General features: G+C 59.9%; 7 protein-coding genes across 7 annotated transcripts; 4 read left to right on the top strand and 3 right to left on the bottom strand.

Moving 5' to 3' along the window:
* Positions 1-59: 59 nt before the first annotated feature.
* Positions 60-1,963, top strand: BDZ90DRAFT_230535 (RNA-binding domain-containing protein). Its single transcript, XM_025505505.1, has 2 exons — positions 60-499; positions 573-1,963. The coding sequence occupies exons 1-2, from the start codon at positions 257-259 to the stop codon at positions 1,800-1,802; spliced, it is 1,473 nt and encodes a 490-aa protein (XP_025364285.1). The 5' UTR covers positions 60-256; the 3' UTR covers positions 1,803-1,963.
* On the bottom strand, positions 1,926-5,088 carry BDZ90DRAFT_230534 (ARM repeat-containing protein). Its single transcript, XM_025505504.1, has one exon. The coding sequence runs from the start codon at positions 5,023-5,025 to the stop codon at positions 2,077-2,079; it is 2,949 nt and encodes a 982-aa protein (XP_025364284.1). The 5' UTR covers positions 5,026-5,088; the 3' UTR covers positions 1,926-2,076.
* A 107-nt stretch (positions 5,089-5,195) lies between these two features.
* On the top strand, positions 5,196-8,092 carry BDZ90DRAFT_230533 (hypothetical protein). The gene has a single exon (XM_025505503.1). The coding sequence runs from the start codon at positions 5,225-5,227 to the stop codon at positions 8,063-8,065; it is 2,841 nt and encodes a 946-aa protein (XP_025364283.1). The 5' UTR covers positions 5,196-5,224; the 3' UTR covers positions 8,066-8,092.
* A 140-nt stretch (positions 8,093-8,232) lies between these two features.
* BDZ90DRAFT_116990 (hypothetical protein) lies at positions 8,233-15,559 on the top strand. The gene is made up of 4 exons (XM_025503261.1): positions 8,233-9,014; positions 9,100-9,262; positions 9,698-9,789; positions 9,874-15,559. Exons 1-4 carry the CDS (start codon positions 8,425-8,427, stop codon positions 15,467-15,469), a joined length of 6,441 nt encoding a protein of 2,146 aa, XP_025364282.1. The 5' UTR covers positions 8,233-8,424; the 3' UTR covers positions 15,470-15,559.
* Positions 15,422-18,371, bottom strand: BDZ90DRAFT_230531 (COG4-domain-containing protein). Its single transcript, XM_025505502.1, has one exon. The coding sequence runs from the start codon at positions 18,346-18,348 to the stop codon at positions 15,649-15,651; it is 2,700 nt and encodes an 899-aa protein (XP_025364281.1). The 5' UTR covers positions 18,349-18,371; the 3' UTR covers positions 15,422-15,648.
* A 99-nt stretch (positions 18,372-18,470) lies between these two features.
* On the top strand, positions 18,471-19,361 carry BDZ90DRAFT_230530 (acyl-CoA N-acyltransferase). The gene is made up of 4 exons (XM_025505501.1): positions 18,471-18,681; positions 18,755-18,948; positions 19,023-19,140; positions 19,215-19,361. Exons 1-4 carry the CDS (start codon positions 18,544-18,546, stop codon positions 19,287-19,289), a joined length of 525 nt encoding a protein of 174 aa, XP_025364280.1. The 5' UTR covers positions 18,471-18,543; the 3' UTR covers positions 19,290-19,361.
* BDZ90DRAFT_273571 (hypothetical protein) lies at positions 19,326-22,498 on the bottom strand. Its single transcript, XM_025508807.1, has 2 exons — positions 21,893-22,498; positions 19,326-21,824 (listed from the first exon to the last, which is right to left on the bottom strand). The coding sequence occupies exons 1-2, from the start codon at positions 22,002-22,004 to the stop codon at positions 19,744-19,746; spliced, it is 2,193 nt and encodes a 730-aa protein (XP_025364279.1). The 5' UTR covers positions 22,005-22,498; the 3' UTR covers positions 19,326-19,743.
* Positions 22,499-22,896: the final 398 nt, after the last annotated feature.

Here is a 22,896-nt window from a genome sequence, read left to right as displayed (position 1 = left end):
GCCTGGCCATTGTCGCGTGGCGCGTGGTAGAGTGGAGCCGGCAGTGCAACCGCCTCCCGGTCTATCCAAGATTTCGCGGCGTGGATTTTTGAGTGAGAAAAGTGGATGCAGCAGAACGGGCGGGCAGACGGGCAGACGGGCAGACGGAAACGAGGTCAAGTCGAGTTGGTCCAGAGTCGCCCTCAACTGGCTTGCCATCCTTTCCCATCTCCCCTTTCCTTCTACCCACACTTCCCCTCTTCCTTTCATCGTCACCATGGGCAAGAAGGACAAGTCAACAAAGGTCGCTGCCGCTGCTACACCTGCCGCTGCTGAGCCCGTCAAGGCTAAGAAGAGCTCCAAGAAGGAGGCTGTCGCTGCCCCCGTCAAGGAGGACAAGAAGGACAAGAAGAGCAAGAAGTCAAAGAAGGAGCCCACCCCTGAGCCTGAGAGCAGCTCCAGCTCTGAGAGTGAGGAGGACTCGGACGACGACTCCAGCGACGACTCGAGCGAGGACGAGGTGAGCGCCCATGAGCGCGGACAGTGCATGATTGCACACCTTTTGACGATGATCCTTCCTTCTCTCGCTGCAGGCTCCCGCCAAGACCAACGGCGCCGCCGCCGCCGCCGCCGCCAAGGAGGCCGACTCTGACTCTGACTCTGACTCTGACTCTGATTCTTTGGACGACAGCTCTGATGACGAGGAGGAGGCGAAGCCTGCCGCCGCCGCCGCTGCCAAGACGAATGGTGCTACGAAGGACGACTCCGACTCCAGCGATGACAGCTCGGACGACTCCAGCGATGACGATGAGGAGATGAAGCCCGCCGCAGCTGATGCCAAGGTCAAGGCTGAGGACTCGAGCGACGACAGCTCTGACGACTCATCGGACTCCGACTCCGACTCTGACGAGGAGGAGAAGCCCGCCGCCGCCACTGACTCCAAGAAGCGCAAGGCTGAGGACGACGATGTCTCCGCCAAGAAGGCCAAGGTCGAGGCCGACACATCCGCCGCGGGCGATGACGCTGGCGCGACCTGCAACATCTTCGTGGGTCGTCTCTCGTGGAACGTCGACGACGAGTGGCTCGCTTCCGAGTTCAAGGAGTTCGGTGAAGTCATCCGCGCAAAGGTCATGACCGACCGCGACTCTGGCCGCTCCAAGGGATTCGGATACGTCGAGTTCACCACGCCCGAGGCTGCCAAGGCTGCTTTGTCTGCAAAGGACCGCGAGATCGATGGGCGACCTATCAACGTTGACCTCAGCCAGCCGCGCCCCGCTCGCGACGTCAACGATGCTCGCGCTAAGAAGTTCAACGACAAGCGCTCCGAGAAGAGCCCCATCCTCTGGGCTGGTGGACTCGCCTTCTCGCTGACGGAGGACGACCTCTGGGAGGCCTTTGGCGCCTACGGTGAAGTGTCGCGCGTCACCCTCCCCAAGGACTTTGAGACCGGGCGCCCCAAGGGCTTCGCGTACATCGAGTACAGCGCCCAGGATGCGGCAGACAAGGCTATCGAGGCCCTCGCTGGCCAGGAGCTTGGCGGGCGTGCCGTGCGCCTCGACTACGCGCCTCCGCGTGACCCTAACCAGAGCGGAGGTGGTGGTCGCGGTGGAGGACGTGGCGGATTTGGTGGTGGACGCGGCGGTGGAGGACGTGGTGGTGGACGTGGCGGAGGATTCGGAGGCGGTCGTGGCGGCGGTCGTGGCGGTGGACGTGGAGGAGGACGCGGTGGCGGTGACTCCGGATGGGGTGGACGCGGCGGTCGTGGTGGTGCCAGGACGGGCGCTATCGCCTCCGGCTCAGGCACCAAGGTCTCCTTCGACTAAGCGTGCTCTGCGCGTCCCCAAAAGAGACGAGGCCTCGGCGCCCCTCTCAATGCTATTTTCACGCATCATCTCACCCATTCCTTCATCGACTTGTCATATCTTACCACGATCATCTCGTCTTTGCTCCTGACTCGTAATTCTCATGCATTGAAACGTCGCGATAAAAGATGTGAAGCCTGAGCATTTGGGTATGAACGACAGCGGATCGGCGAAGCAGTTGTCAGATGTACAAAGGGTAAGAAGGAGCCTTGCCTACACGCCCAGCGACGCGACCTCACGCAGCCGCAGGCGGGGCAGCCTGAGCTGTTCCAGTGCCAGACGAGGACCTCTGTCGCTCGTTCGAAATGGAACTCGCCCCCGTCGCGACCGTCTTGGTCTCAAAGCGACCCGAAAGCGCCCTTGCGCGATCCTTGACGTCGGCGTCCGGGGATGTCAGGAGAGAGCGCAGCACTCCATCGAAGCCATAGCGCCTCAGTCTTCCGACAGCCTCTCGCTCTACGTCGAATGGCGTCGAGTCATCGACGTCGGCTGCTTCCTGCCCTGCACCCTCTGTCTGCATAGCTGCCGCAGAACTCGCTGCCGCCTGCTGCTGCTGCGCTGCTGATACGCCCTGCGTGAGATTCATGACGCACCATAATCCCGCGACCTTGACCTCTGCCCTGGGATGACCAGCAAAGTACACAATCGCGTCCAGGCAATTGTTCCGACGCAGCAGTGCCCTCCTATGCGACACGTCCCCCGTGGCCACATTGACCAAGACGTACGCCGCCTGCTCCGTCACCAGATCCGATTGGCGCTGCCAAATGACGTGCTCGATCAGCTCAAAGAACCTGGTAGCGCCACCAAAGCCGGAGAGGGTGAAGGCAATGTCACCTGCTCGGGATGAGGTGAGGTTGCGGATGATATTGAGAGAGTTCTCTTGGAGGGCAAGCGAATTTTCGTTGCTCGGCGACAAGGAGGAGGGAAGAGCTTCGTCCCTGCCTCGCTCGTTACTGGTCGAAGAGGAGGGACCCCGAGCCAGTGCCTCGAGAGTGTCGAAGCCTAGCTTGGACATGACCGTGCGCTTCACCTCCAGCTCGCTGGCATACAGCACATTCTTCATAGCCCAGAGCGCGTTGAGCTTCGTAGGGCCATGGGTGCACGTCTTGGCCAGAGAGACTAGTCGATCCAGCCCGCCATTGTCCAGCAGGGTCTGCCTCATGGGCGCAAAGGAGAGCACCAAGTTGCAGATGCTAGCGGTGGCCTGCGTCCTTAATTCGTCGTCTTCTCCATCCTCTCCAAGAGTCTCGTCCTTGATCATCTCAACAAGCTTCTCTGCCACCCCTGCATCAACGAGGCTAGTGCGCAACACGCCTATGCTTCGACTGAGGGCGCGTACCAAGCGGCAGGCGGCGACGCGGGTACCGAGAGAGGAGGAACTGAGACAGCTTACGACGATAGGTAGCAGAGAGGGGGTGGTGCCATCGACTATCTGGCGGCGGATCTCGTCACGCGTGAAGGAGAGCGCTGCGAGCGCTGTGAGGACAGCTTCACGCAGACGGTGTGCCATTTCTTGGTTGCGCGCTGATGTTGCCATTGAAGGCACGGTGAGCTTGGCCTTGCTGGTGCTGCTGCCGTTGCCCTCGGTAAGAGTCTTTGTCGCCTGATCGAGCAGACCTCCCAGCTTTTCCACGCAGTGATACCCAAAGGGACCCTGCGTGCACGCAACCGCCTGCATCCTTGGGTCATCCTCGACCACCTTGGCGATAGCAAAAGCTGCGGCGACTTGCACCTCGCCACCTCCCTGACTTGACTCGTCGAGCAGATCGACAAGTACAGCCAGCACTCGCTCACTTGTCTTTGCAGTGAAGGGATGCACCTTGATCAGGTTGGCCATGCATGAGAATGCGGCCAGCCTGACGGCCACGCTAGGATCATTGCGGAGCGCTAGGAGCATGGAGGTGGGCAAGAGGCCAGAGGGGGTCTGATGCCGGAAGAGTTGCACTGACGTATCGGCATTATCCCGAACGAGCTCGCAGAGTAGCCAGAGTGCCGACTCTTGTGCCTTCGGATAGCCAGATTCGGCAGCCGCGAGAAGGATGCTGAGGAAAGACGGCGTTGCGATTGGCTCTGCTTCTGTGTCTTGCAGATTGACTTCAATTGCTTGGAAGGGAGACCCAGAGGCATTGAAGTCGATGAGGTGGCGACGGCGCGTGGCTATCTCCTGCGCCGGTGAGGCGAATGACGCCGACGACGACCCTGACTTGCCCGCCTTTGAGGCTAAGATACCCGGGCCAGGTAGGCCTAGACATGCCGAAAATATGCCAGCAACCATTTCGACGATGGTGAGAGCTTGCTTGCGTAGCGCCATTGACCCGTCACCCATTTGGGCGTCCATATCCATTCGACTGCTGCTAGCGACCGATGCTGTCTCCATATCCTGGCCGCGCGAGCTGCTGTTCATCACGACTGCAGCGTACGCTGGCGTAGTGGGACGTGAGTTTGCCGCCGCCTTAGCTTCTCGCAGCGTCTCGTGCACCCGCTCATGACGAGGGATGGGCGCAAGGAAGAGGGGGCCGAGGAGGAAGGGGAGGACCTCGGGGCTGAGGATATGGTCTATGGCTGAGCGACCGAGCAAAACAAGGTTTGAGGAGGAGCTAGTATCGTCGCTGTGCTTCTTGAAGGAAGTTCGCAGGTCGGAAGAGGAGCCTGATGCCATTTTGACGTCGGCTGATGCGGTATACCACCCTGCAGGCTCACGAGAAATCTTAGCCCTTAGCATCGAGGCGCTCTTGCCTGCTGCGGCTCGGCCTGGCCCCAAACCAAGTCGCGGACTGGGAGCAATCTCTGATGCGATGGCGACGTAGATGGATCGAAGGGCTCTGACGAGGGATTCGATGGCTTTGAGTCGCTCTCCATCCTGCAGGGCGTTGAGGGATGCCACATCGGCGAGAGCGGTGGTCAAGGCTTGAGGTGCTTCTGCTGTAAGAATGCATAACAGCGTGGGCGATGAGGACGAATTGGCAAGGGAGCCCAAGATGGTAGCAGATAGACTGCGAACCTGAAGCGCAGTTGGGTTGGCAATGGGCGTGGCGAGGAGCTCGACGAGGTGAGGCACTTTGCCCTCGACGACGAACTCTGCCTTTTTGGTTCGGCTGCCAATGACAGCATTGCGCAGCCTGATCAGTTCCTGAAGCTGACCTTCGACATCATCGCTTGTACGCCGAAGCTGTGGCAGCGTCATGATGGGGCGATGATTGCTAGTCGAGTTGATTGGTTGGGTTGAGAGCCAAAGTCGACGTTGAAGTCAAGGGTCGTGTGTGAAGTCGCCCCCGCCTCGACTCTCCACCGAGGCGTCAAGGCGGGGACGATCAGACTTGCGCCGCGGCGATGAATTTGGTCGTGGCTTCTTGCTTTCTCCCTTTGTGCATTTCGCCATCGCCATGGCCATCATGCCGCCATCGCCGTCAACAGAGGCATCATCACCTGATGCATACTCTGACCAAGATCTCTCCTGGCTCAATGCCTTGCCGCATCAGTCAGCATTTGCCTCTTCCTCTTCCTCTGGCCCCGCTGGTCACCTCGCCCTTCGTGGGTCAGACGCCCTCGTCGCCCTCGATGGTCAGCTGCGCATCTTCAGCTTGAGCTCGCTCAAGCATGCAAATGATAGCCTGGCCTCAGAATACAAGGTTCTCTCCAATCCCCTCATCGCCGAAGCCCTCGCCCAGGAGCATACACTCGCCCTCAACCCTCTCAAGACGCTCCTCGTCATCCAATCTGAAACCTCCCTCGTCCTCATCATTCTTCCACGCACGACATCACTAGCGTCAGACTCGTTGAGCATTCCAGTCAAGGCACACAAAGTAGGTGCCTTCTATCACAATTCCCGCTCGCCTCGCGAGGAGCAAATTGTTCAAGTCAAATGGCATCCATGGAGCAAGCGAGGGACGTCGCTGCTGGTCCTGTCCAACAATGGCTGCCTCGAGGAATACGATGTAGCTAGGGATCTTCATGAGCCCCAGCAAGCGATCAGGCTACTGCCTCAGGCCTCACAGCCATCGCCATCACGAGTGAAATCAGGTCGCAGCCGTAGCACAATGTCTCCGATGCCAGGCGCGAGCCATCATCAAGACCTCGATGCAGATCCAGCTCATCAAGCGGCCGCCTTCACCCTCGCCATAGGGGCAGAGACGTCAACAGCATGGACGACTCTCACCATCTACCTGCTCACCACTGCCGGCCAGATCTTTGCTGCAGCGCCCTTCCTACCGCGGCACGCCCGCCTTCCCTCTTCCTTCCTGCATAGCCTCGCCGCCTACGCCCAGCTAACCTCAGAGACCAAATCCGCGGCATCGAGGCAGCGAGATGTTGCGCTGCGCTTTGTTTCCCACCTCCTTAAGCAGGCGCGCAGCTATCAGGCAAGCAAGGCGGCAGAGGAGTCACAGGATGGCCTGCCGGGTCGCAGATCGAGAGCTACAACGCCCGCCGACGTGCTGGCAAGAGGCTCAACGCCCGTACTGAGCGGCGGCATGCATAAATCACAGTCGCTCATGTCAATCGATACGCCAGCCGCGACGACCGATCGCGACTTGATAGGTGGTGAAGACGACGCGCAGGAGTTCGTCGAGGTACAATGTCCGGATCATGCAGTCGTACCAGGACCAATTCTGCCTCAAGGTCCGTTTTCACTGCAGCCGGCACCACAGCCATCAAATGAACAGGGCGATCGTCGAGGCAGTGATCTCGTATTCCGCAAAAGTAATGGAGTGGAGCTGCTCTTCATCAGCAAGACCGACGGCGGAGTGGACATTGCGGTGCTGAATGTGGCAGGCAAGATCGCTCCACGTTGGCAGCTTTCTTCACCGCCTTCACTACTGCATCGGGGAAGCAGCACGAGGAGCGGAAGGATGCCGCGGGAGTCAGGCAGTTACAGCACGAGAAGTAGCAGGGACAGTCAAGTCAGGAAGTCTGGACGGTTTGGCCTCGACGACTCCTCATCCGAGGAGGACGAGACGGATGAAGAAGATGCTCTGGACGGGGAGGAGAGCTTCAGCCTTGGTGCCTCGACTTCAACACTCACCTCACCAACTCTCTTCATCTACGAGTCCCTCTCCCTTGCCCTCCCCGCGATGTCCCATTTGCGCATTACGCTCGATCCAGTCTACTCGGACACATTTTATGTCCACCACGATTTTGGAGTGCACATGGCCTGCACCTCAGCATGGGATAGGCGCCTCTCAGAGCTATTGGACACGGAGGATGCGCAAGGTATGCAGCGCTTCTTGCACTCGAACGTGCAGAGCGATCTCAGGTGTATTGTGAAGATTCAAGGCGTCACGGAGACGCGAGCGGAAATGCGACGCGTGAGCTCGGTGGAAGTAATCGACGACGTCTATTTAGGCTACTCGATAATCGTTATGATGGGAGACGGAGAGAGTCTTGGGCTGGAGATGAGTCTACGCGCCAACGCGCAGGGAAACAGCAGTACAGAAGCCGCAACCCCCGAAGCCGTATCATCTCCCACGCAGCGGCAACACTACACCTCCCTCCTCGGCGGCTCGCCCTTCGTCCCTCCGGCCCCCTTCAACGCCAACGACACAGCGGCCACCTTCCCGACTCTTCGCCTCAAAACGTCCGACCCGCAAGCGGCAAAGCGAGAGCTCACTGTCACGCCCGAATCTCTGCGCCTGTTGGGGACTACGGTGCAGGACCTGCGCGGACAGGTGCGCGAAGTCGTTCAGGGAGGGAATGCAATCCAGCGCCGCTTGGAGTTGCAGATGAAGGAGCTTCAGCGACAAGTGGGGAAGCTGAACGAGATGCGCGCGCGCATTGAGCGTCATCAAGGCGAAGCGGGGCACAAGGATCGCATTGAGCGAATTGCGGCCAACCAGCGCAAGCTCATCGAGCGGGTGGATCGAGTACTTCAAGGTACGATGGATGCCTCTGACTCTGGTGTCAGTCAGTATGAGGAGGCTTGGATGAAAGAAATGGAAGTCATGGAGCGCAGCATGGGAAAAAACGAAAGCGAGGGATTGAAGGGCAAGGTGAATAAGCTGCAGGGTCAGCTTGAGTACCTGAAGCCGGATTTGACGCTACTTGTCGGTAGTGCAAGGGACAAGGCAACTCCTACAGACAATGGCGGCGGGAAGCTGGGCATGCGACAGCTCGACAGAATCCTCACTGCGCTGGGCGTTGAGTCTGATAAGCTAGTTGAGGCGAAGGATAAAGTGCACCGCTTGAATAGGTCGCTACCCAAGGGAGCGACCGAGCATGCGTTGCGTTAGAGGCAATGCCATCATCTTTCGTGCTTGCCTTGTATGCCTGAGCCTCTTCTACTCATCGGTCGTTGTATCGAGCTCGATGACTGATCGTGATGGTTCTGACTTGCAATTCTCCGCTCGACTCCATTTGCCGCTGCTCCGGCTTGGCGTCCTAGACTCTCTCTCCCACTCCCGACCTCCCACTGCCCCGCTTTTTGGCCGTCGCCGCCGCCGCGCTCATCGTCGATTGTTCATCCGACCCTCTTTCCCCCTCTTTTCCGCTCACCGACCTCGCTTCCCTTTGATACCCTAGAGCGTCTCTCACGCCCTCGACACCTTCTCTATAATCAGCTACGCCCCTGATTTGATCATCATCATTCGCCATGGCCGACGAGCGCTTTGCAGCAGAAGGAGGAGCTGCAGCTGGCCCGTCATCGCCACCTCACCCTCCCTCCTCCTCAGCAGACGTCTCCTCGACCGAGGTGAGACGTCAGGAGCCGGCACGATCACCAGCAGCATATGGAGGCCAGGTCGGACCCGTCTCCAGCAGTGGTGCAAGCACCTCTGGCGCAGTGACCGCGGCGCCCACTGCTGCTCACAGCGACAACGCCGAACAAGGTGATGTCAATCACGCACGCCGTCGCAAGAAACAGAAGCCAGTGGGTCGCGTCAATCGAGGAGCTGCTGGGCTTAACTCTCTTGGTCTTGACAACGCTCAAGGCTCAGAAAAAGCAGCCAGCGAGCAGGAGCAACGGAGCGAGAGCAACGGCGGCGATGAGCCCGCCTTCCCTGAATTCGCGGGCGATCTGGCTTGGAGCCAGCGCACTTGGCTGTACGAGTTGATGCCGTTTCGTGGCATGTGGTACGACGTCAGAAGGAGGCTGCCGTACTATGGAAGTGACTGGACGGAGGCCTTCCACCCGAGGAACTGGTGGACGGTTGCACAGGCCGTTGTCCGGATCTACTTTATCAAGTGAGTGGTGCGCTAGGATTAAACAGGACGATAGCATGCAAGCAGCTGATTACCTTTCATTGCGTCAATTGACCGCCTCGTCCAGCCTGATGCCCGCCATCGCCTACGTTCTGGACATGTACCATCGCACCAATGGAGCGTATGGCGTCAACGAGGTCATTCTGGCCTCTGCGCTCGCTGCCATCGTCTTTCCCATCTTCTCGGTGCAACCATTGACCTTTGTGGGGGTCACTGGTCTGATCAATCTGGTGAGTACCGCAATCAAGGTAACGCATTGGAAGGCCAAGGTCGTGCCTCGATTGATTGCTGCCTCTGGTAGCTGCACGCTCCTCAGTCCAAAATCTGCTTTTGTTGCGTTTCGCTGCGTCGTAGAAGTCGTCGGTCGTCTGCAACGGCGCGAATCGACGTCACTGCTTGCGAGGCACTTGAGGCACGGGTCCAGTGATCAGTCGTCGACAGGCTGGGGCTGCATCGATGTGCAGCCTGCGTCATCCAGAGGCCGCGGCCAGGCGGAGGGCGGACTAGCGAGCTGCCTCGACTCTCCCCCTCGACCCGAGCGACCTCTACCTGCCCCTTTCGAGGACATACGTCGAGCTCACACACCACCCACCTTACTCTTCTCCCTTTGCCACCTCATCCTCATCTCCAACCTCTTCTACTCATTCATCGTCACGCGCGCGCAGGTCAACTACACTCAATACGACATTGTAGTCGAGTACTACGGACTCAGTCAGATGGATTACCTGCGCGTTCAGGCCTGGTCCCTCATCTGGGCGTGAGTAACGGCGAGAGTGTTGCTGCATCGTGTCGCGTCGATTCCTTGATCTCACATTTCTCTGCCGTCCTTTCACCCTCACAGCGCCGGGTTCCACTTCATCGCCGCCATTTTCAACCTCTGCGACTTCTCCCGCTTCATTACTGACATGACGTCGACGACATTCGGCTTCTACGTCGGCATCGTATACATCCAAAAGGGCATCGAGCTCCTCATCCTCGAGTACGAGCCTGCCCCTCTGGACAACGCCACTGGCTGGCTATCCGTGACCATCGCGTCGCTCTTCGTCGTATCCGTCTACCTCGTCTCGGCCATCGGTCGCACCTCCTACCTACCCTACCGCGCTCGCACATTCATTGCATCCTTCGCCTTTGCGGCAGGCTGCATCTTCTGGACGGGCTTCTCCCACTTCCCCAAGAACTCTTTGGAGCGAGTCCCGATTGAGAGGCTGCCCATCACGCGCTCCTTCTTCCCGACTATGGACCGCTCCTGGTTCATCGATTTCTGGAACATCGAAGCCAAGTGGGCTTTCGTTGGGGCTCCCCTGGGATTCCTCATTACCTTGCTCTTCTGGTTCGACCACAACGTCTCCAGCATCATGGCTCAGGCGCGACAGTTCCCCGTCAAGCGCCCTGCTGGCTTTCACTGGGACTTCTTCCTGCTCGGTATCACGACGCTGGTGTCTGGCTTCCTCGGCCTGCCAGCTCCCAACGGGCTCGTTCCTCAGTGCCCCTGGCACACCGAGGCGCTCTCCGTCTTCAAGCAGGTCAAGCTGCCAAAGGAAGATGAGGACGAGGAGAGCAAGGGCGAGGGCAAGAACAAGTCGAATCGTTACGCAGGCAAGGTACGCAAGCAGCCATCGGTCCCTGCCCGCGAGCACATTGTCAACACGCGTGTCGTCGAGCAGCGAGCCTCGCACCTGCTCATCGGCGGCATCACCCTCGCCACCATGACGCGTCCCTTCCTCGTCGCCCTCGGTACGATGCCTCGCGCCGTCTTTGCTGGCATCTTCCTCCTCGTCGGCTGGGGGTCCATCGAGGGCAACATCATCACGACGCGCACCCTCGCCGTCTTCCGCGATCGAGCTTTGGCTCCCGCCGACGACCCGCTCAACCAAATCCGCCGTTCCAAGATCGCCCTCTTTGTCGCGATCCAATGGTTCTTCTTCGCCATCACCTTTGCCATCTCTCAGACCATCGCGGGCATTGGCTTCCCTGTTCTCATCACCCTGCTTATCCCCTTCCGCTACTGGGTTGTGCCCAAGTGGTTTAGCCCGCTTGAGCTGCGCGTTCTCGATGCGCCCACGGCCGACGCAAACGTCGTGATGGCTTCCATCGGACACGAAAGCGAGCGATGCACAGGCCAAGGCGTCAAAATTGCTGAGGACACCAAGATCGCTGGCACCGAATACTACGACGATGAGAACAGCTACAGCGACAGCGACAGCGAAGACGATGATGCCATTCAGCCTTACAGCATCGGTGCTGAGGACGAGCAACGCCAGCGAGCAGAGCGCGCCTCTTCGCCGCCGACGAAGAAGGCTGCCCCCCGCGCGTCGCCCCCGAATCAGCATCGTCGCCAAAGCTCTGTTCCCGCGGTACAGGAGTCTCCCTTTGGCGCGACGCACACCATGACTTTCCTCGACGGCCCCGCAGTTGCCTTCCTCAACGCGCCTGCCGAGGGCCAGACGAAGCACAAACGCCGAAGCATCATCAGCCGCATCCTGGGCCGATCTAACGATGCCGGCCAAGCTTCGCACACGGCTACCGGGACATCCTCAACCTCCTCCGCCGTTGCCGCAGACATGCCTGCTGTTCCCAAATCCAAAGCCGACTCGAACCTCATCTCTGGCCACCCAGCTGCACGCGACACTGCTGAGTATGCCAAGGAGCAGGAAGAGCTTGCCCACCCAAAGCCTTCGACTATTTCCCTATCCGGAGCCCCGGCTGCTCGGGAGGTGTCTGAGCACACTTCACCCTCGAGCGCTGACCCGGTAAAGGACAAGTCGGATGCCACAGTGCCTAGTCAAGCTGCTGCACCCGCCGCGGCAGCTGCAACTAAGAGCTCCACGGCTGCAAAACCTGAGGAGTCGGCCGTCCCCGCAGGCGCTTTGGCTACTGGAGGAGCCGCTGCTGGCGGTGCCGGAATCGCCGCTGCGGCGCTCAAGCAGTCCAAAACGGACGAGGGCCCTGCCGCCGCACCTGCCGCCGCACCTGCTCCGACCAGCGCTGCGCAGAGTGGTTCCACAACGAAAGAAGCTGCTCAGCCTACCGCAGCAAAGGACGTCGCTCAGCCTGCTCCGGCTCTCCCTAGCGTCGCTGCAGCTTCGACTGCCTCACAGCCAGCCGCCGGCAACACCAACACCGCACAGCCACAGGCCGCCGACCCCGCCGTAACCACTAGCACCAGCGCCAATGACGGTAAGACGACCGCGGAGATCGCCGCAGCAGCTGGTGTAGCAGGTGGCACCGCCGCAGCCGGTCTCGCGATGGCCGCCGGCAAGAAGCAAGCGACCGACGTCGAAAAGGCAGAAGCTCAGCGTCAAGCCGCAGCAGAGACGCTCGCCAAGGCGGAGGAGCGCAAGAAGGCTCTGGATGAGGAGAAAAAGAACAAACGATCCAACTCGGTCCGCGTTAAAGAGGAGAAAGCCCTTGAGAAGAAGCGCGCAGCTGAGGCTAAGAAGCAGCTGAAGGAGGCCGAGAAGCAGAAGAAGGAGGCCGAGAAGGAGAGCAGGCGCCAGGCTGTCCTCGCAGCGCAGAAGAACAAGCGCGAGAAGGAGGAGCAGGACCGCAAGGACGCTGAGGCTGCTAAGCGCAAGAAGAGAGAGGATGAGGAGGCTGCGAAGAAGAAGAAGAAAGACGATGAAGAGGCTGCGAAGAAGCGAAAGAAGGAGGAAGCGGCGGCCGCTGCTGCCGCTGCTTCTGCTGCCGCTGCTGCTGAGAAGGCGAAGAAGGACCAAGAGGCCGCCGACAAGAAGAAGCGCGATGAAGAAGCCAAGAAGCTCAAGGAAGCGACTGCTGCTCGGGAGAAGGAGGAGAAGGCTGCTGCTGACGCTCACAAGGAGGCAGAGAAGGCCAAGAAGGAGGCCGAAGCTGCCACGAAAAAGCAAAAGGAGGACGAGGCTAAAGCGAAGAAGGCTACTGACGCTGCTCACAAGAAGCAGGAAACCGAGGAGAAGCACACCAAGGAGGCCACCGAGAAGCGCAAAGCTGAAGAAGCCGCTGCTGCCGCCGCCGCCGGTGCTACTGCTGCCGCTGTCGCTGAGCTCGAGCGCGAGAAAAAGAAGCGCGAGGAGGCCGAAGAGGCGCGCAAAGCCGCGGAGAAGGCGCAACATGACGCTGAGGAGCAGAGCAAGCGTGAAGCCGAGGCCAAGGCGAAGCGCGAGGCCGAAGAGAAGAAGGAACAGGAGGCTCAAGCGAAGGCCAAGCAGGAGGCTGAAGCTAAGGCACAGAAGGAAGCCGATGAGCGGAAGAAGAAGGAAGAGGCCGAGGCCGCCGCCGCCGCTGCTGCTGCTGCCGCCGCTCTCAAGAAGAAGGACGAGGAGGTGGCCGCGGCCAAGGCTCAGCTCGAGGAGGAGCACAAAGCCCGCCTTGCAGCAGAAAAGCAAGCCCAGGAAAATGCGGCTGCCCTTCAGGCCAAGCTGGACGAGGAGCACAAGGCGCGGGAGGCGGCCGAAAAGAAGGCAAAAGAGGACGCCAAGGCTGCCCAGGCCAAGTTTGATGAGGAGCACAAAGCTCGCGAGGCATCCGAAAAGAAGGGCAAAGCTGAAGCTGCCGCTGCTGCCGCTGCCCTCGAGAAGGAGCACAAGGCTCGAGAGAAGGCCGAGAAAAAGGCGGAGGATGACGCTGCTAAGGCTAAGGCGAAGCTCGATAAGGAGCACAAGGCTCGTGAAGAGGCAGAGAAGAAGGCCAAGGACGATGCGAAAGCAGCTAAGAGCAAGCTCGACGATGAGCACAAGGCCCGTGAGGACGGCGAGAAGAAGTCCAAGGCCGAAGCTGCCGCCGCTGCTGCTGCCGCCGCCGCTTCCTTGGAGAAAGAGCACAAGGCCCGCATCGATGCTGAGAAGAAGGCAGAAGACGATGCTAAGGCAGCCAAGGCTTCGCTCGATGAGGAACACAAGGCTCGCGAGAAGGCTGAAGCTGAGGCCAAGGCGGAGCACCAGAAGCGCCTCGACGCAGAGGAGCAAGCTCGATCTTCCAAGTCGATTGGCGGTGATGACTCTGCCTCTGCCGTAACGAAGCCGACTCGCCAGCAGGAGGAGCACGACGCCGAGCTCGCTGGCCTCGCGGCCACTGCCGCTGCCGTTGTGGGATCTCACGAGGCCGGCAAGAGCGACTCTTCCGCCTCCGTGGACGCCAAGAAGGCTGACGCTATGTGGAAGGATGCTGCCGGTGAAGAGAGCTCCGCTACCCGCGGAGACGCTGTCAATAGCGGCGCTGCTGCTCCTGCCACAGCCGCTGCTATGCAGAAGACGCCCTCCAAAGACAAGGACAAGGACAAAGACTCGCACAGCGGTACAGGCTTTTTGAAGCGCATTTTCACTACCCGTCGCGCCTCGACCAAGTCAGCCCACGAAGACGCTGCTGCGCACTCTTCCGCCAAAGACAAGGAAGCGGCGCCTGCCCTGCCTACCAAGCAAACCAGCAAGGCCGAGCGAAAGCCATCCGTCTCAAAGAAGGACATCTCTGCTCCCATCACTCAGGAGAGCATCGCCGCCCCTGCTGACAAGGACGCTAGCACGAAGGAGCGACCTGCTTCTTTCGTCAAGACAGGTGGCCGCAAGCTTTTCGCGAATGAGCCGTCGCTGATTTCCAGGCAGTCTTCCACATCGGTCAAGTCTTCGCCTAAGGACAAGGGCAAGGGCAAGGCAAAGGAGGAGGCGTCCGTCGCCGCTGTTGCCGCCTCTGCAAAGACGTCCGAAGATGACAAGGAGGTCCCCTCGGCCGCTGCCGCTGCCACGCCCGCAGCTCAGGAGACGCCTGCCGGTGCCGCTTCTCCCAAGAAGAGCGCCTCCACCGCTCCCGCGCCGGCCCCCGCAGTTGACCTCGAGCAGTCCTCGAAGCCCACGCGCAACACCTCGACCAAGTCTGCTGTCAAGCGATCGAGCAGTAGCAGCAAGAAGCCCACCAGCAGCGGCGGCGAGTCCGACGTGCCCACACCGGCCAAGCGTCCCGCCGACCTGTCCAAGCAGTCGCGCTTCAGCTCTATCTTCACTTCTGGGCTCGGTCTCTCCACCGGAGGATACGCTGCTCATCAGAAGAAGGGCGACAGCCCGAAGGAGTCGGCTTCCGGTTCCAAGGAGGCTGACAAGTCGTCTTCCTCCCCCGCTGCGGCTTCACCTGTGCAGTCCGCCGCGTCTCCCCGCAAGTCGACTCAGAGCCAGCGTCGCAGCCGTGATGTAGCCACGGGCTCAGCGGCAGCGCCCACTTCCTCCTCGGCATCCCCGCCCGCCTCGTCTGCTGGTGGCGCAACTAAAAAGGAGCGAGAGAAGAAGTCCGCCGATGACGGGCTGACGCGTGAGATTGAGGAAGACGGCAAGAAGTTTATCGAGCACATCAATCCGCGATTTGCCAACCTCGCCAAGGAGCAAGCTGCGACCTCGTCAAAGGGGAAGAAGGGAAAAAAGACCGGAAGTGGAACGCCTGCTAAGACTGCGGCTGCTGTTCAGTGGCGCTCCTAGTTGACTGGGAATCAAAAGGAAGGCATGGAGATTGTCTCGCTCTGGAATACCACACACTATCTTTCAATCATGGTCTTGCGAGGGGGAGCCGAGTCCGCTCGATTCCAGCTTCGGCCGTACTGTTTCAGATTTCTCCCGTGAAATTCAAGCTTTTTTATTCGACCTTGGTCCAGCTCGCTCTACGTAACTCGTAGCGCCCTGACTGCCTTGACTTCACTTGCGCTCAGTCTCCACGAGAAGCCACTCGTAGCCCCTGCCTCGTAGATGCCGTCGCTGCCATGCTTTTCGTCTCCCGCTGCAGCAGCCGTAGCGCCCATAGCCTCATCGTCCTCATCCTCATCGAGGCAAAGGACGTACGCAATCTGAGCGATGCGTGCAAACTTGTCTCGGACCGCAGCCGCACCACCACCTCCTTTCGTCTGTTCGCCCACATGCGCAGCAACGGCGCGCCAGTCCTTATCGAAGCGGAGGGCTCCTAGCTCAGTAAAGCGGGTGAAGGCCGGCAGGGACGATGACGCATTGCCTGCGCCAACCATGGCCTTTTCCCACGGCCGCACGAACGCCTCCACTGCCAGTCCAACGTACTCGTCATAGTTATCCTCATCGAACGTCTCCCTGAAGGGTGCAGCCACTATTGCATCCCAACCCCTAGCGAAACGACGTCTTACCCAGTCCTTGTCCTCTGCTGCGGCGTATTCCTCCTCTGTGCGTACATCGTAGCGCACCTCGCGGAAGACGTCAGCAAAGAGCAAAGTGCGGAGGCGGGGTCGAGTGACGTGCTGGAAGAGGTGCTCGAGCTCGGTGCGTTGCGCCGAGCGCAGGCGAGAGGGGAGGGCGGAGAGGTGCGTAGTCAGGTGGTGTCGAGCTAGGCCCTTGTCGTTGCGAGGGAGATCGGAAGGCACGTTTGCCGCATCCTCTTCTTCCTCATCATCGTCGTCATCGCCTCCGGGGAAAAGCGACTCCAAGTGCGCTTCGCTTCCCAAGTCGGCCAGGATTCTCTCTGCGTACCGAACCGAAACGCCCAACACATTGAGATAGCGCACAAAATGCGCCCTCATCTCCCTTGTCGCCGTCTCCTTCCTGGGCCCATCAGGCCCTGCCAATGCACCTCCAACGGAGCGCCAGACGGCCTCCATCCTCCTCACGAGCACCTGTGCGTAGTCATCATCGGCGACGATGCGGACGCCGCGCAGCGCCGTGCCAATTGTAGCAGGGTGACAGGTGGAAAGAATCCGTGTCGCCGAGGCTCGCAGTAGGAAGAAGGCATCGTCCAGGACGGAGGAGGTGAGGGGTCGGGTGGACGGGTCGCATGTGTCGATGCGGTGGGCCTTCTCGAGACTAGAGCGAAGGTACCATCGTTCGAGTGGGCAGTAGACGTCTGAGAGGAGGGAGTCGAGACGGTGCGCTAGGGCAGAGGTGCTCAGTAGCTTTGAGGCCGTGACGATGTCCGCCTTGATCGTGGCCGCGGCAGTCGAGTCGTGTTTGCTTGCGCCAGCAACAGCAGCCGCGATGGCGGATCCATCAATGCTGGATCGGCGATGGAAATCCTTGAAGCCTCCAGCATCAGCTGCAATTGCGTCCTGCTTTGCGTCGACCCGCTCGCTCGTGAGGCGCCCCTTCAAGAAGCGTCGATAGGTGGCCCAGCGCGCAGCCAAAGATGTCAGCTCATGAAGCAAGCGATCCACCTCTCGCCCATCTGGCATCTGTGGCTCGTCCATGCTTGCTCGTGCCCCACCTGCAGCGGGTGTGCCTGGTCGGCCAAGCGGGGTCGAAGGGCGGCCTGGAATACCAAACTTATTTGCACCACCACCGCCGCTCGAGCTCGATGCAGTCGAAGCGCCGGCGGCGCCCAGATTAGCCAGGTATGAGAACTTGTACGCCCGCGCCTCTGTCAGTCTTCTCATGACTTGCGTCGTTTCTACCCAGCCTTCAACGATCTTGAGGCCGATCTCGTCGCACTCGTCCTGCAAGCCAGGCATGACCCCAGCTGCAAAATTGCCATCTCCATAATGCCTGTCCACGACTGCCTGATGCGTATCGATGAGCAGAGCTAGCTGCTCAAAGAGGGCCGTAAGGAGCTGCGCATGTGGCACATTGCCGCGATGAGCAGCAGTGAGGATTGCTTTCCCCTTTTCTCTGATCATGCCCCTGGCGAAAGTGGAGTAGGCATCCAATCCCTCACTGCGCCATCCCACGAGGGGAAAGAGTCGGAAGAAACGACTGGCCTCCGCCTCATCCCTGCTCTCCATCGTGGCATGATGAAAGCGTTGCGTGAAAACAGCCAGCAGCTTTTCTCTCAGCTCGAGGAGCGTTTGTGCGGGTGTCAAGGGCTGCTCGGTGGAGGGAACAACGCGAGCCGCAAACTCGCTATTGATGACCTCTGGCGGGACGCTCATTGCCTTTTGCGCATGGCGGGTTGCTAGCTCCCAGTCGCCCTGATCGATGGCAGTGGACAGCGTGGAGAGACTAGCCTTCAAGTCTTGTGTCGCCGTAAGCCATGCTCGGGCGATGGCGAGACGTTTCTTCTCATCGTCGAGCACTCTGACCGCCCCCGTTATCCTGTCTGATGTTCTCGCGGCGTCGACGAGGCGGGAGCGAAGGACGTTCGCCTCTTCGCTGAGGAGGTCGATCTGAGGTGCGAGAGAAGAGATGGACTGCTGTGAGGTGGTGATGCGTTGAAGGGATGAGGAGACTGTGCGGGAGAGGTCATCGTCGACTTGTTGAGAGTGGGCGTTGAGCTGTGTGAGGGCACGGCGGACGGCCCCTGGAGTCAGAAGCTTGGCAGGGTCGGTGGAAGATGGTGGCGGGCGAGAAGAAGCATGCCGCAGCTTTGATGGGCCTGCTTCGGCGCTGCTGCCGGTGTTGAGGTCCACAGCCATCCTCTAAGCTGGCTATATGCTACCGTCGGGAGGAGAAGAAGCCTGCCTGGCTGCATCGGTCCTCTCGGCCGGCGTCGACTGAGAGCGTGACCCCGCACGAGCCACGCAGCCAAGGTGCGTTTCTTCCCCGCTTTCTTCTTGCTTTCTTCCTCACACGGTTCTCTTCAACCCGTCTCACACGACACACACGCAGTCATGACCAAGTCCGCCCAGCCCTATACAGTCAATGTCCGCGAGGCTACCGAGGCGGACACAGAGACGATCATCTGGCTGATCAAGGAGCTCGCCATTTACGAGAAGGAGCCGCAGGAAGCAAAGGCAACGCCCGCCCTGGTTCGTAAAAGCAGCCCCCGCTCCCCCTCCTCGTTCATCACTTCAGGCTGATTTTGTAGCTCTCCGCTCGCAGGTGAAGGAGAACATCTTCGAAAAGAAGTACGCAAATTGCATCATCGCCGAGTCTGAAGGAGAGGACGGCAAGCTCGCACCCGTAGGCCTGGCAATCTACTTCTTCTCCTTTTCAACTTGGACTTGCAAGCCCAGCCTGTACCTTGAAGATCTCTTTGTGCTCGAGTCGGTCAGGAACAGAGGCGTAGGCAAAGCGTGAATACGAGACATGCAGAGGCTAAAAGAAAGAGCGAGGCAATTGCTGATGTTGATGTCGCTGCTCCGCACAGGCTCTTCCGCAACCTGGGGAGGATCGCAAAGGAGAAGGGCTGCGGCAGGGTGGACTGGAGCGTCTTGGACTGGAATGCTCCGTCCATTGCCTTCTACAAGCAGGTGTTGGGTGCCAAGGTGAGCCCGAAAAGCAAGAAGAACAGCTTGAGAATGATCGACATGCTGACCCGAGGCGTCACTCTCGTACGCAGCCCATGGACGGCTGGACGGGGATGCGTCTGGAAGGCCAAGAAGCGATTGAAAGGCTCGTCACGCTTGGTCAGTAAATAGCGGCGACAGGGAGACGCCATCATGGCAAAATGGATGGATCTACAGCAATAGATGAGCATTCCTTGCACCCAAAGTGTGCCATTGATGAAAGAGAGACTAGTGATGAAAGGAGCGTGATGTCAAGTAGTTGGGACTTTTGCAATGATGAGGCGAGGCGAAAGGGTACTAGTGAGGCCAGGAGGGGAGGCGAGAGGCAGCGGACCAGCCAGTGACTGCTTCGTAGCTGCGCTGCGCTGCCTCAACCGCTTCGGCGGTGTCTATGGGGTCCGACAAATGATGCGAAAGTGAGGATAGGGGGTGGCATTTACAGGTTGTGTCACCAGCGCTGGTGGAAGCTGCCGGCGATGAGAGGGAGGGGCCCGTCAAGGGCGCATTTCCTAGAGGTAAGTGTCCTTGCAGTGGTCGGAGAGTGATGGTATTTGCTATGCTCTAATGCTGCGATGCGTCCTCCTACTCGTCCCTAATCGCATGGCGCTGAGCGTGTCGTCGCATGATCTGCCTCTTGCTGAGCTGCGGCACAGCCGTCGACCTCGGAAGGGGATGTGCTCGCTCCTCAACGACCCTCGCAGTAGCCCACACGTCGCCATTGTCATCGCGCTCAACGCTCTCGCGGGCAGCGACAACAGCGGCGACGGGCGTAGGCTCACTGCGCTGCATGATGTGAGTCCCACCAAAGTCGCCCTTATTGATCGACCCCGGGTTCCCATTATCGTTGGATGCCTTGCCCTCTCGCCAGATCACGATGCCAATGACCGCTGCGATGATCAACACCCCACCCAGGCCGGAGAGCCACAAGCTCAACTTGCGACGTGTAATAGCCTTCTCCGTGTATCGCCGGGAGGTCATTTCCATCTTGTCATTCGGGTTTGCATGGCGTTGCGCCTCATTGAAGCGTCGCCAGAAGTTGGCGCCAGCGCCATTCACGTCCCACTCATCGCCCTTGTGCCCGCCGCCGAGGTATTGGCTGCGACGAGAGATCATCTCCTTCTCATTGTCGAATCCGCGGTTGCGCGGTGGGGCGTGGTTCTCCTCGAGGGGCTCAGGTGCGGGTGCTGGAGCGGGGGCAGGCTTGCCGCTCAGGAAGGCCATGGAGCGGCGGAAGATGCTCTGGCGCTTGTTCCCGCCAGGACCCTGCTGGTAGCCTTGCTGCTGCTGCTGCTGCTGTTGCTGCTGCTGCCATGAAGGTTCGCCACCGCCGCCAGTGACGAAGGCCATGCTGCGACGGAATACGGACTGACGCTTCTGAGGCGGTGCTTGCTGAGAGAAGCCCGGACCAGGAGCAGGCTGAGGTCGGGGCATGGCCATGGGAGAAACATCGTTGCCGTTTCGCAAGATGGGCTGCGGAGGACCGCGATTGTAACCTTGCTGCTGGGCGATCAGCGGTGCCTCTGGACGCATCGGCGACGTGGGAGATCGAGGACCGTATCCCTGAGGGCCAGGGCCAGCTACAAGCATGCGACCAGGAGGTGAATCTCCGCTGCCGAAGGGATTTGTCTTCTCGGTGGGGCTCGAGGCTCCGAAGGACGAAGATGAGGACGGGGGCCCACGGACCATGGCCGCTTGTGGTGAGCGCGGCGTTGTGTTGAAGGGGTCATCCCTTGACAGTTCGACCTCGTGATTGCCACCGTTGCCCCTCGCTGAGAAGTAATCACCCTGAGGGCCATTTGAAGGGCTCGCAGGCTTACTCGGCAGGGGCGTGTCAAGGCCGAGCTGGGCAGTCAATGCTTTGCGAGGGTTGGAGGCGCTTGAGGGTTGGAGGCCGTTGTTCACTGCACGCGGTGGCGAGACTGGGCCTCGAGCTGGCTGCTGCTGCTGCATCTGACGCGACTGCGATTGCGGTGGAACTTGAGATTGCACGACGGGCGCGCCTCCAAAGCCATCGCTGCCCTGGCCGGTGAAGTCGATGGTGCTGCCAACCCTGGAACCGCCGTCACCGTACTCGCTGACGCTTTGCTCGTTGATGCCGTGACGAGCGACTGGCTGAGCGCGAGGCTCATTGACCTCGGAAAGCATCTCGAATGCTGGGCTTGGAGCGCGTTCTCGCTGGTACGACGGCGACACAAGGGTAGCTGGACCATTATTGGGTCGACCCAGAGGTTGCCCACCTTCACGCTGACTTTTGAGGCCAAGCAGCTTGAGAGTGGGCGGGTTCTGAGAAGCACTGTCCGGAGGCCTCTCTCCCACAGCCTGGGCCCTTGCGCTCCAGCTCTCCCTCACGGCTCCCCTCTGCTGTGAAGCCCCGGCGCGGTCAGGCCTAGGGGCCTCGTTGTCTGAGTCGTCCGAGTCAGAGTACTCGTCCATGAGTGCGCCGAAGCCCTCATAGGCAGAGCCAGTCGAATTGCGCGGCTTCCCGTTGGCGTTGGCGTTGCTGCTAGGTCCATCGCCCTTGGTACCTTGTGCGAAGCCCACGGCGCTCTGACGCTTCTTTGCTGCGGACGGCATTCTGTTGTGTTGTTGACGCTGAGAGTGTTTGCGAGCGAGTTGGCGAATTACAGGATCAGTGGACTGGAGGTCCTTAGGGTCGTAGAGGTCTGTTGGCGCGTTAGGGTGGGTGGTCAGCTACTACGCCTTACAGCCTCGCCGCGACTTGCACACTCACACTTTTCGTAGATGGAGTGAATGCGAGACTCTCGCTGAGGCTGGTCGTTTGAGGGTTGAAAGGCTGACGCCGTGGATGTGGATGATCCTGCGACGCGATGCCCTTGAAACATGGAGCAATGTCAAGGCCAGACTCGATAGAGACGTCCTTGCTGTTAGGCAGCTAAAGGGACGACGGGTCGAGGACGTTGAGGAGAGGAAGTGGTGGAGTGGTGCAGGAGGCCCAGTGAGAGAATGGGGAATTAAAGTGAGCAGATTGAGAGACCAAGGGGGACAGGGGCCTTTGAGTGCGAGAGGGTGGCCAAGGAATGAAGGTGGTGAGCTAAAGTCGAGCGCTCGCTGTGATGTGATGAAGGAATGAGAGGAGAGGTGATGCGCAAATGAAGAGCTTGATGGGATCGAGGGTCGTCGTCGCTAGGAGACGTTGATGGTTGTGGTATGGAGCGGCAGAGGAAACGAAGTGAAAGCGAGTGAGTGAGTGAGTGAGTGAGTCAATGAGTGAGTGTGAGGGGAACTGAGACGGCTTCGAGATCCAAGCGTGAGTGAGTAGTGTGTCTGGCGGAGGAGGGAGGGGGGCGTCGAAGCGCTGATTCGATGAGGCAAGGAGGGGCGGCGAGAGGGGCGAGCACTGTGCATTGAAGCGCAGTGAGGCGGCAAGGCAGTTACAAGCTACGCTACGAGGGCCGTGTGGCGCGGGCGACTCATCTGTTGGTTGGCGGCCTCCGTGCAGCGCACAGCAGACGCCTCAATCGAAGGCCAGGCGCGTCGTTTCCCCCGAGTGCCTATTCAGGCAGGCCCAGCGCGAGATGCGCGGCATTCGATGTGCAGCGCAGCCGGCCAAGACTACGACGACGACCATGGACAAATGAGGATCAGCGATCAGACTTAGAGCCAAGGACGAAGGTAGTCCGACGCAATAGCAACGAAGCCCCAATTGTGCGGCAGCGGTAATGGGCAAGGCAATGTCCGCGCCGGGCTCACAGCTTGGATGAGGTGAGTCGGCAT

The sequence above is a fragment of the Jaminaea rosea genome (genome assembly GCF_003144245.1).
Source record: "Jaminaea rosea strain MCA 5214 unplaced genomic scaffold BDZ90scaffold_2, whole genome shotgun sequence".
In the NCBI taxonomy this organism is placed as follows: Eukaryota; Fungi; Basidiomycota; class Exobasidiomycetes; order Microstromatales; genus Jaminaea; species Jaminaea rosea.
The sequence above is the reverse complement of the archived record's forward strand: the minus strand, read 5'-3'. Positions and strand labels throughout refer to the sequence as shown.

What these genes read in the sequence shown, in the direction of transcription:
- BDZ90DRAFT_230535 (XM_025505505.1), top strand. Translation starts at nt 257, where the DNA reads ATGGGCAAGAAGGACAAGTCAACAAAGGTCGCTGCCGCTGCTACACCT. An exon ending in ACGACTCGAGCGAGGACGAG is followed by an intron (nt 500 to 572) that starts GTGAGCGCCCAT and finishes CTCTCGCTGCAG; the next exon opens with GCTCCCGCCAAGACCAACGG.
- BDZ90DRAFT_230534 (XM_025505504.1), bottom strand. Translation starts at nt 5,025, where the DNA reads ATGACGCTGCCACAGCTTCGGCGTACAAGCGATGATGTCGAAGGTCAG.
- BDZ90DRAFT_230533 (XM_025505503.1), top strand. Translation starts at nt 5,225, where the DNA reads ATGGCCATCATGCCGCCATCGCCGTCAACAGAGGCATCATCACCTGAT.
- BDZ90DRAFT_116990 (XM_025503261.1), top strand. Translation starts at nt 8,425, where the DNA reads ATGGCCGACGAGCGCTTTGCAGCAGAAGGAGGAGCTGCAGCTGGCCCG. An exon ending in GTCCGGATCTACTTTATCAA is followed by an intron (nt 9,015 to 9,099) that starts GTGAGTGGTGCG and finishes CGCCTCGTCCAG; the next exon opens with CCTGATGCCCGCCATCGCCT. An exon ending in TCACTGGTCTGATCAATCTG is followed by an intron (nt 9,263 to 9,697) that starts GTGAGTACCGCA and finishes ACGCGCGCGCAG; the next exon opens with GTCAACTACACTCAATACGA.
- BDZ90DRAFT_230531 (XM_025505502.1), bottom strand. Translation starts at nt 18,348, where the DNA reads ATGGCTGTGGACCTCAACACCGGCAGCAGCGCCGAAGCAGGCCCATCA.
- BDZ90DRAFT_230530 (XM_025505501.1), top strand. Translation starts at nt 18,544, where the DNA reads ATGACCAAGTCCGCCCAGCCCTATACAGTCAATGTCCGCGAGGCTACC. An exon ending in CAAAGGCAACGCCCGCCCTG is followed by an intron (nt 18,682 to 18,754) that starts GTTCGTAAAAGC and finishes CTCCGCTCGCAG; the next exon opens with GTGAAGGAGAACATCTTCGA. An exon ending in AGCAGGTGTTGGGTGCCAAG is followed by an intron (nt 19,141 to 19,214) that starts GTGAGCCCGAAA and finishes TCTCGTACGCAG; the next exon opens with CCCATGGACGGCTGGACGGG.
- BDZ90DRAFT_273571 (XM_025508807.1), bottom strand. Translation starts at nt 22,004, where the DNA reads ATGTTTCAAGGGCATCGCGTCGCAGGATCATCCACATCCACGGCGTCA. An exon ending in TCACTCCATCTACGAAAAGT is followed by an intron (nt 21,825 to 21,892) that starts GTGAGTGTGCAA and finishes ACGCGCCAACAG; the next exon opens with ACCTCTACGACCCTAAGGAC.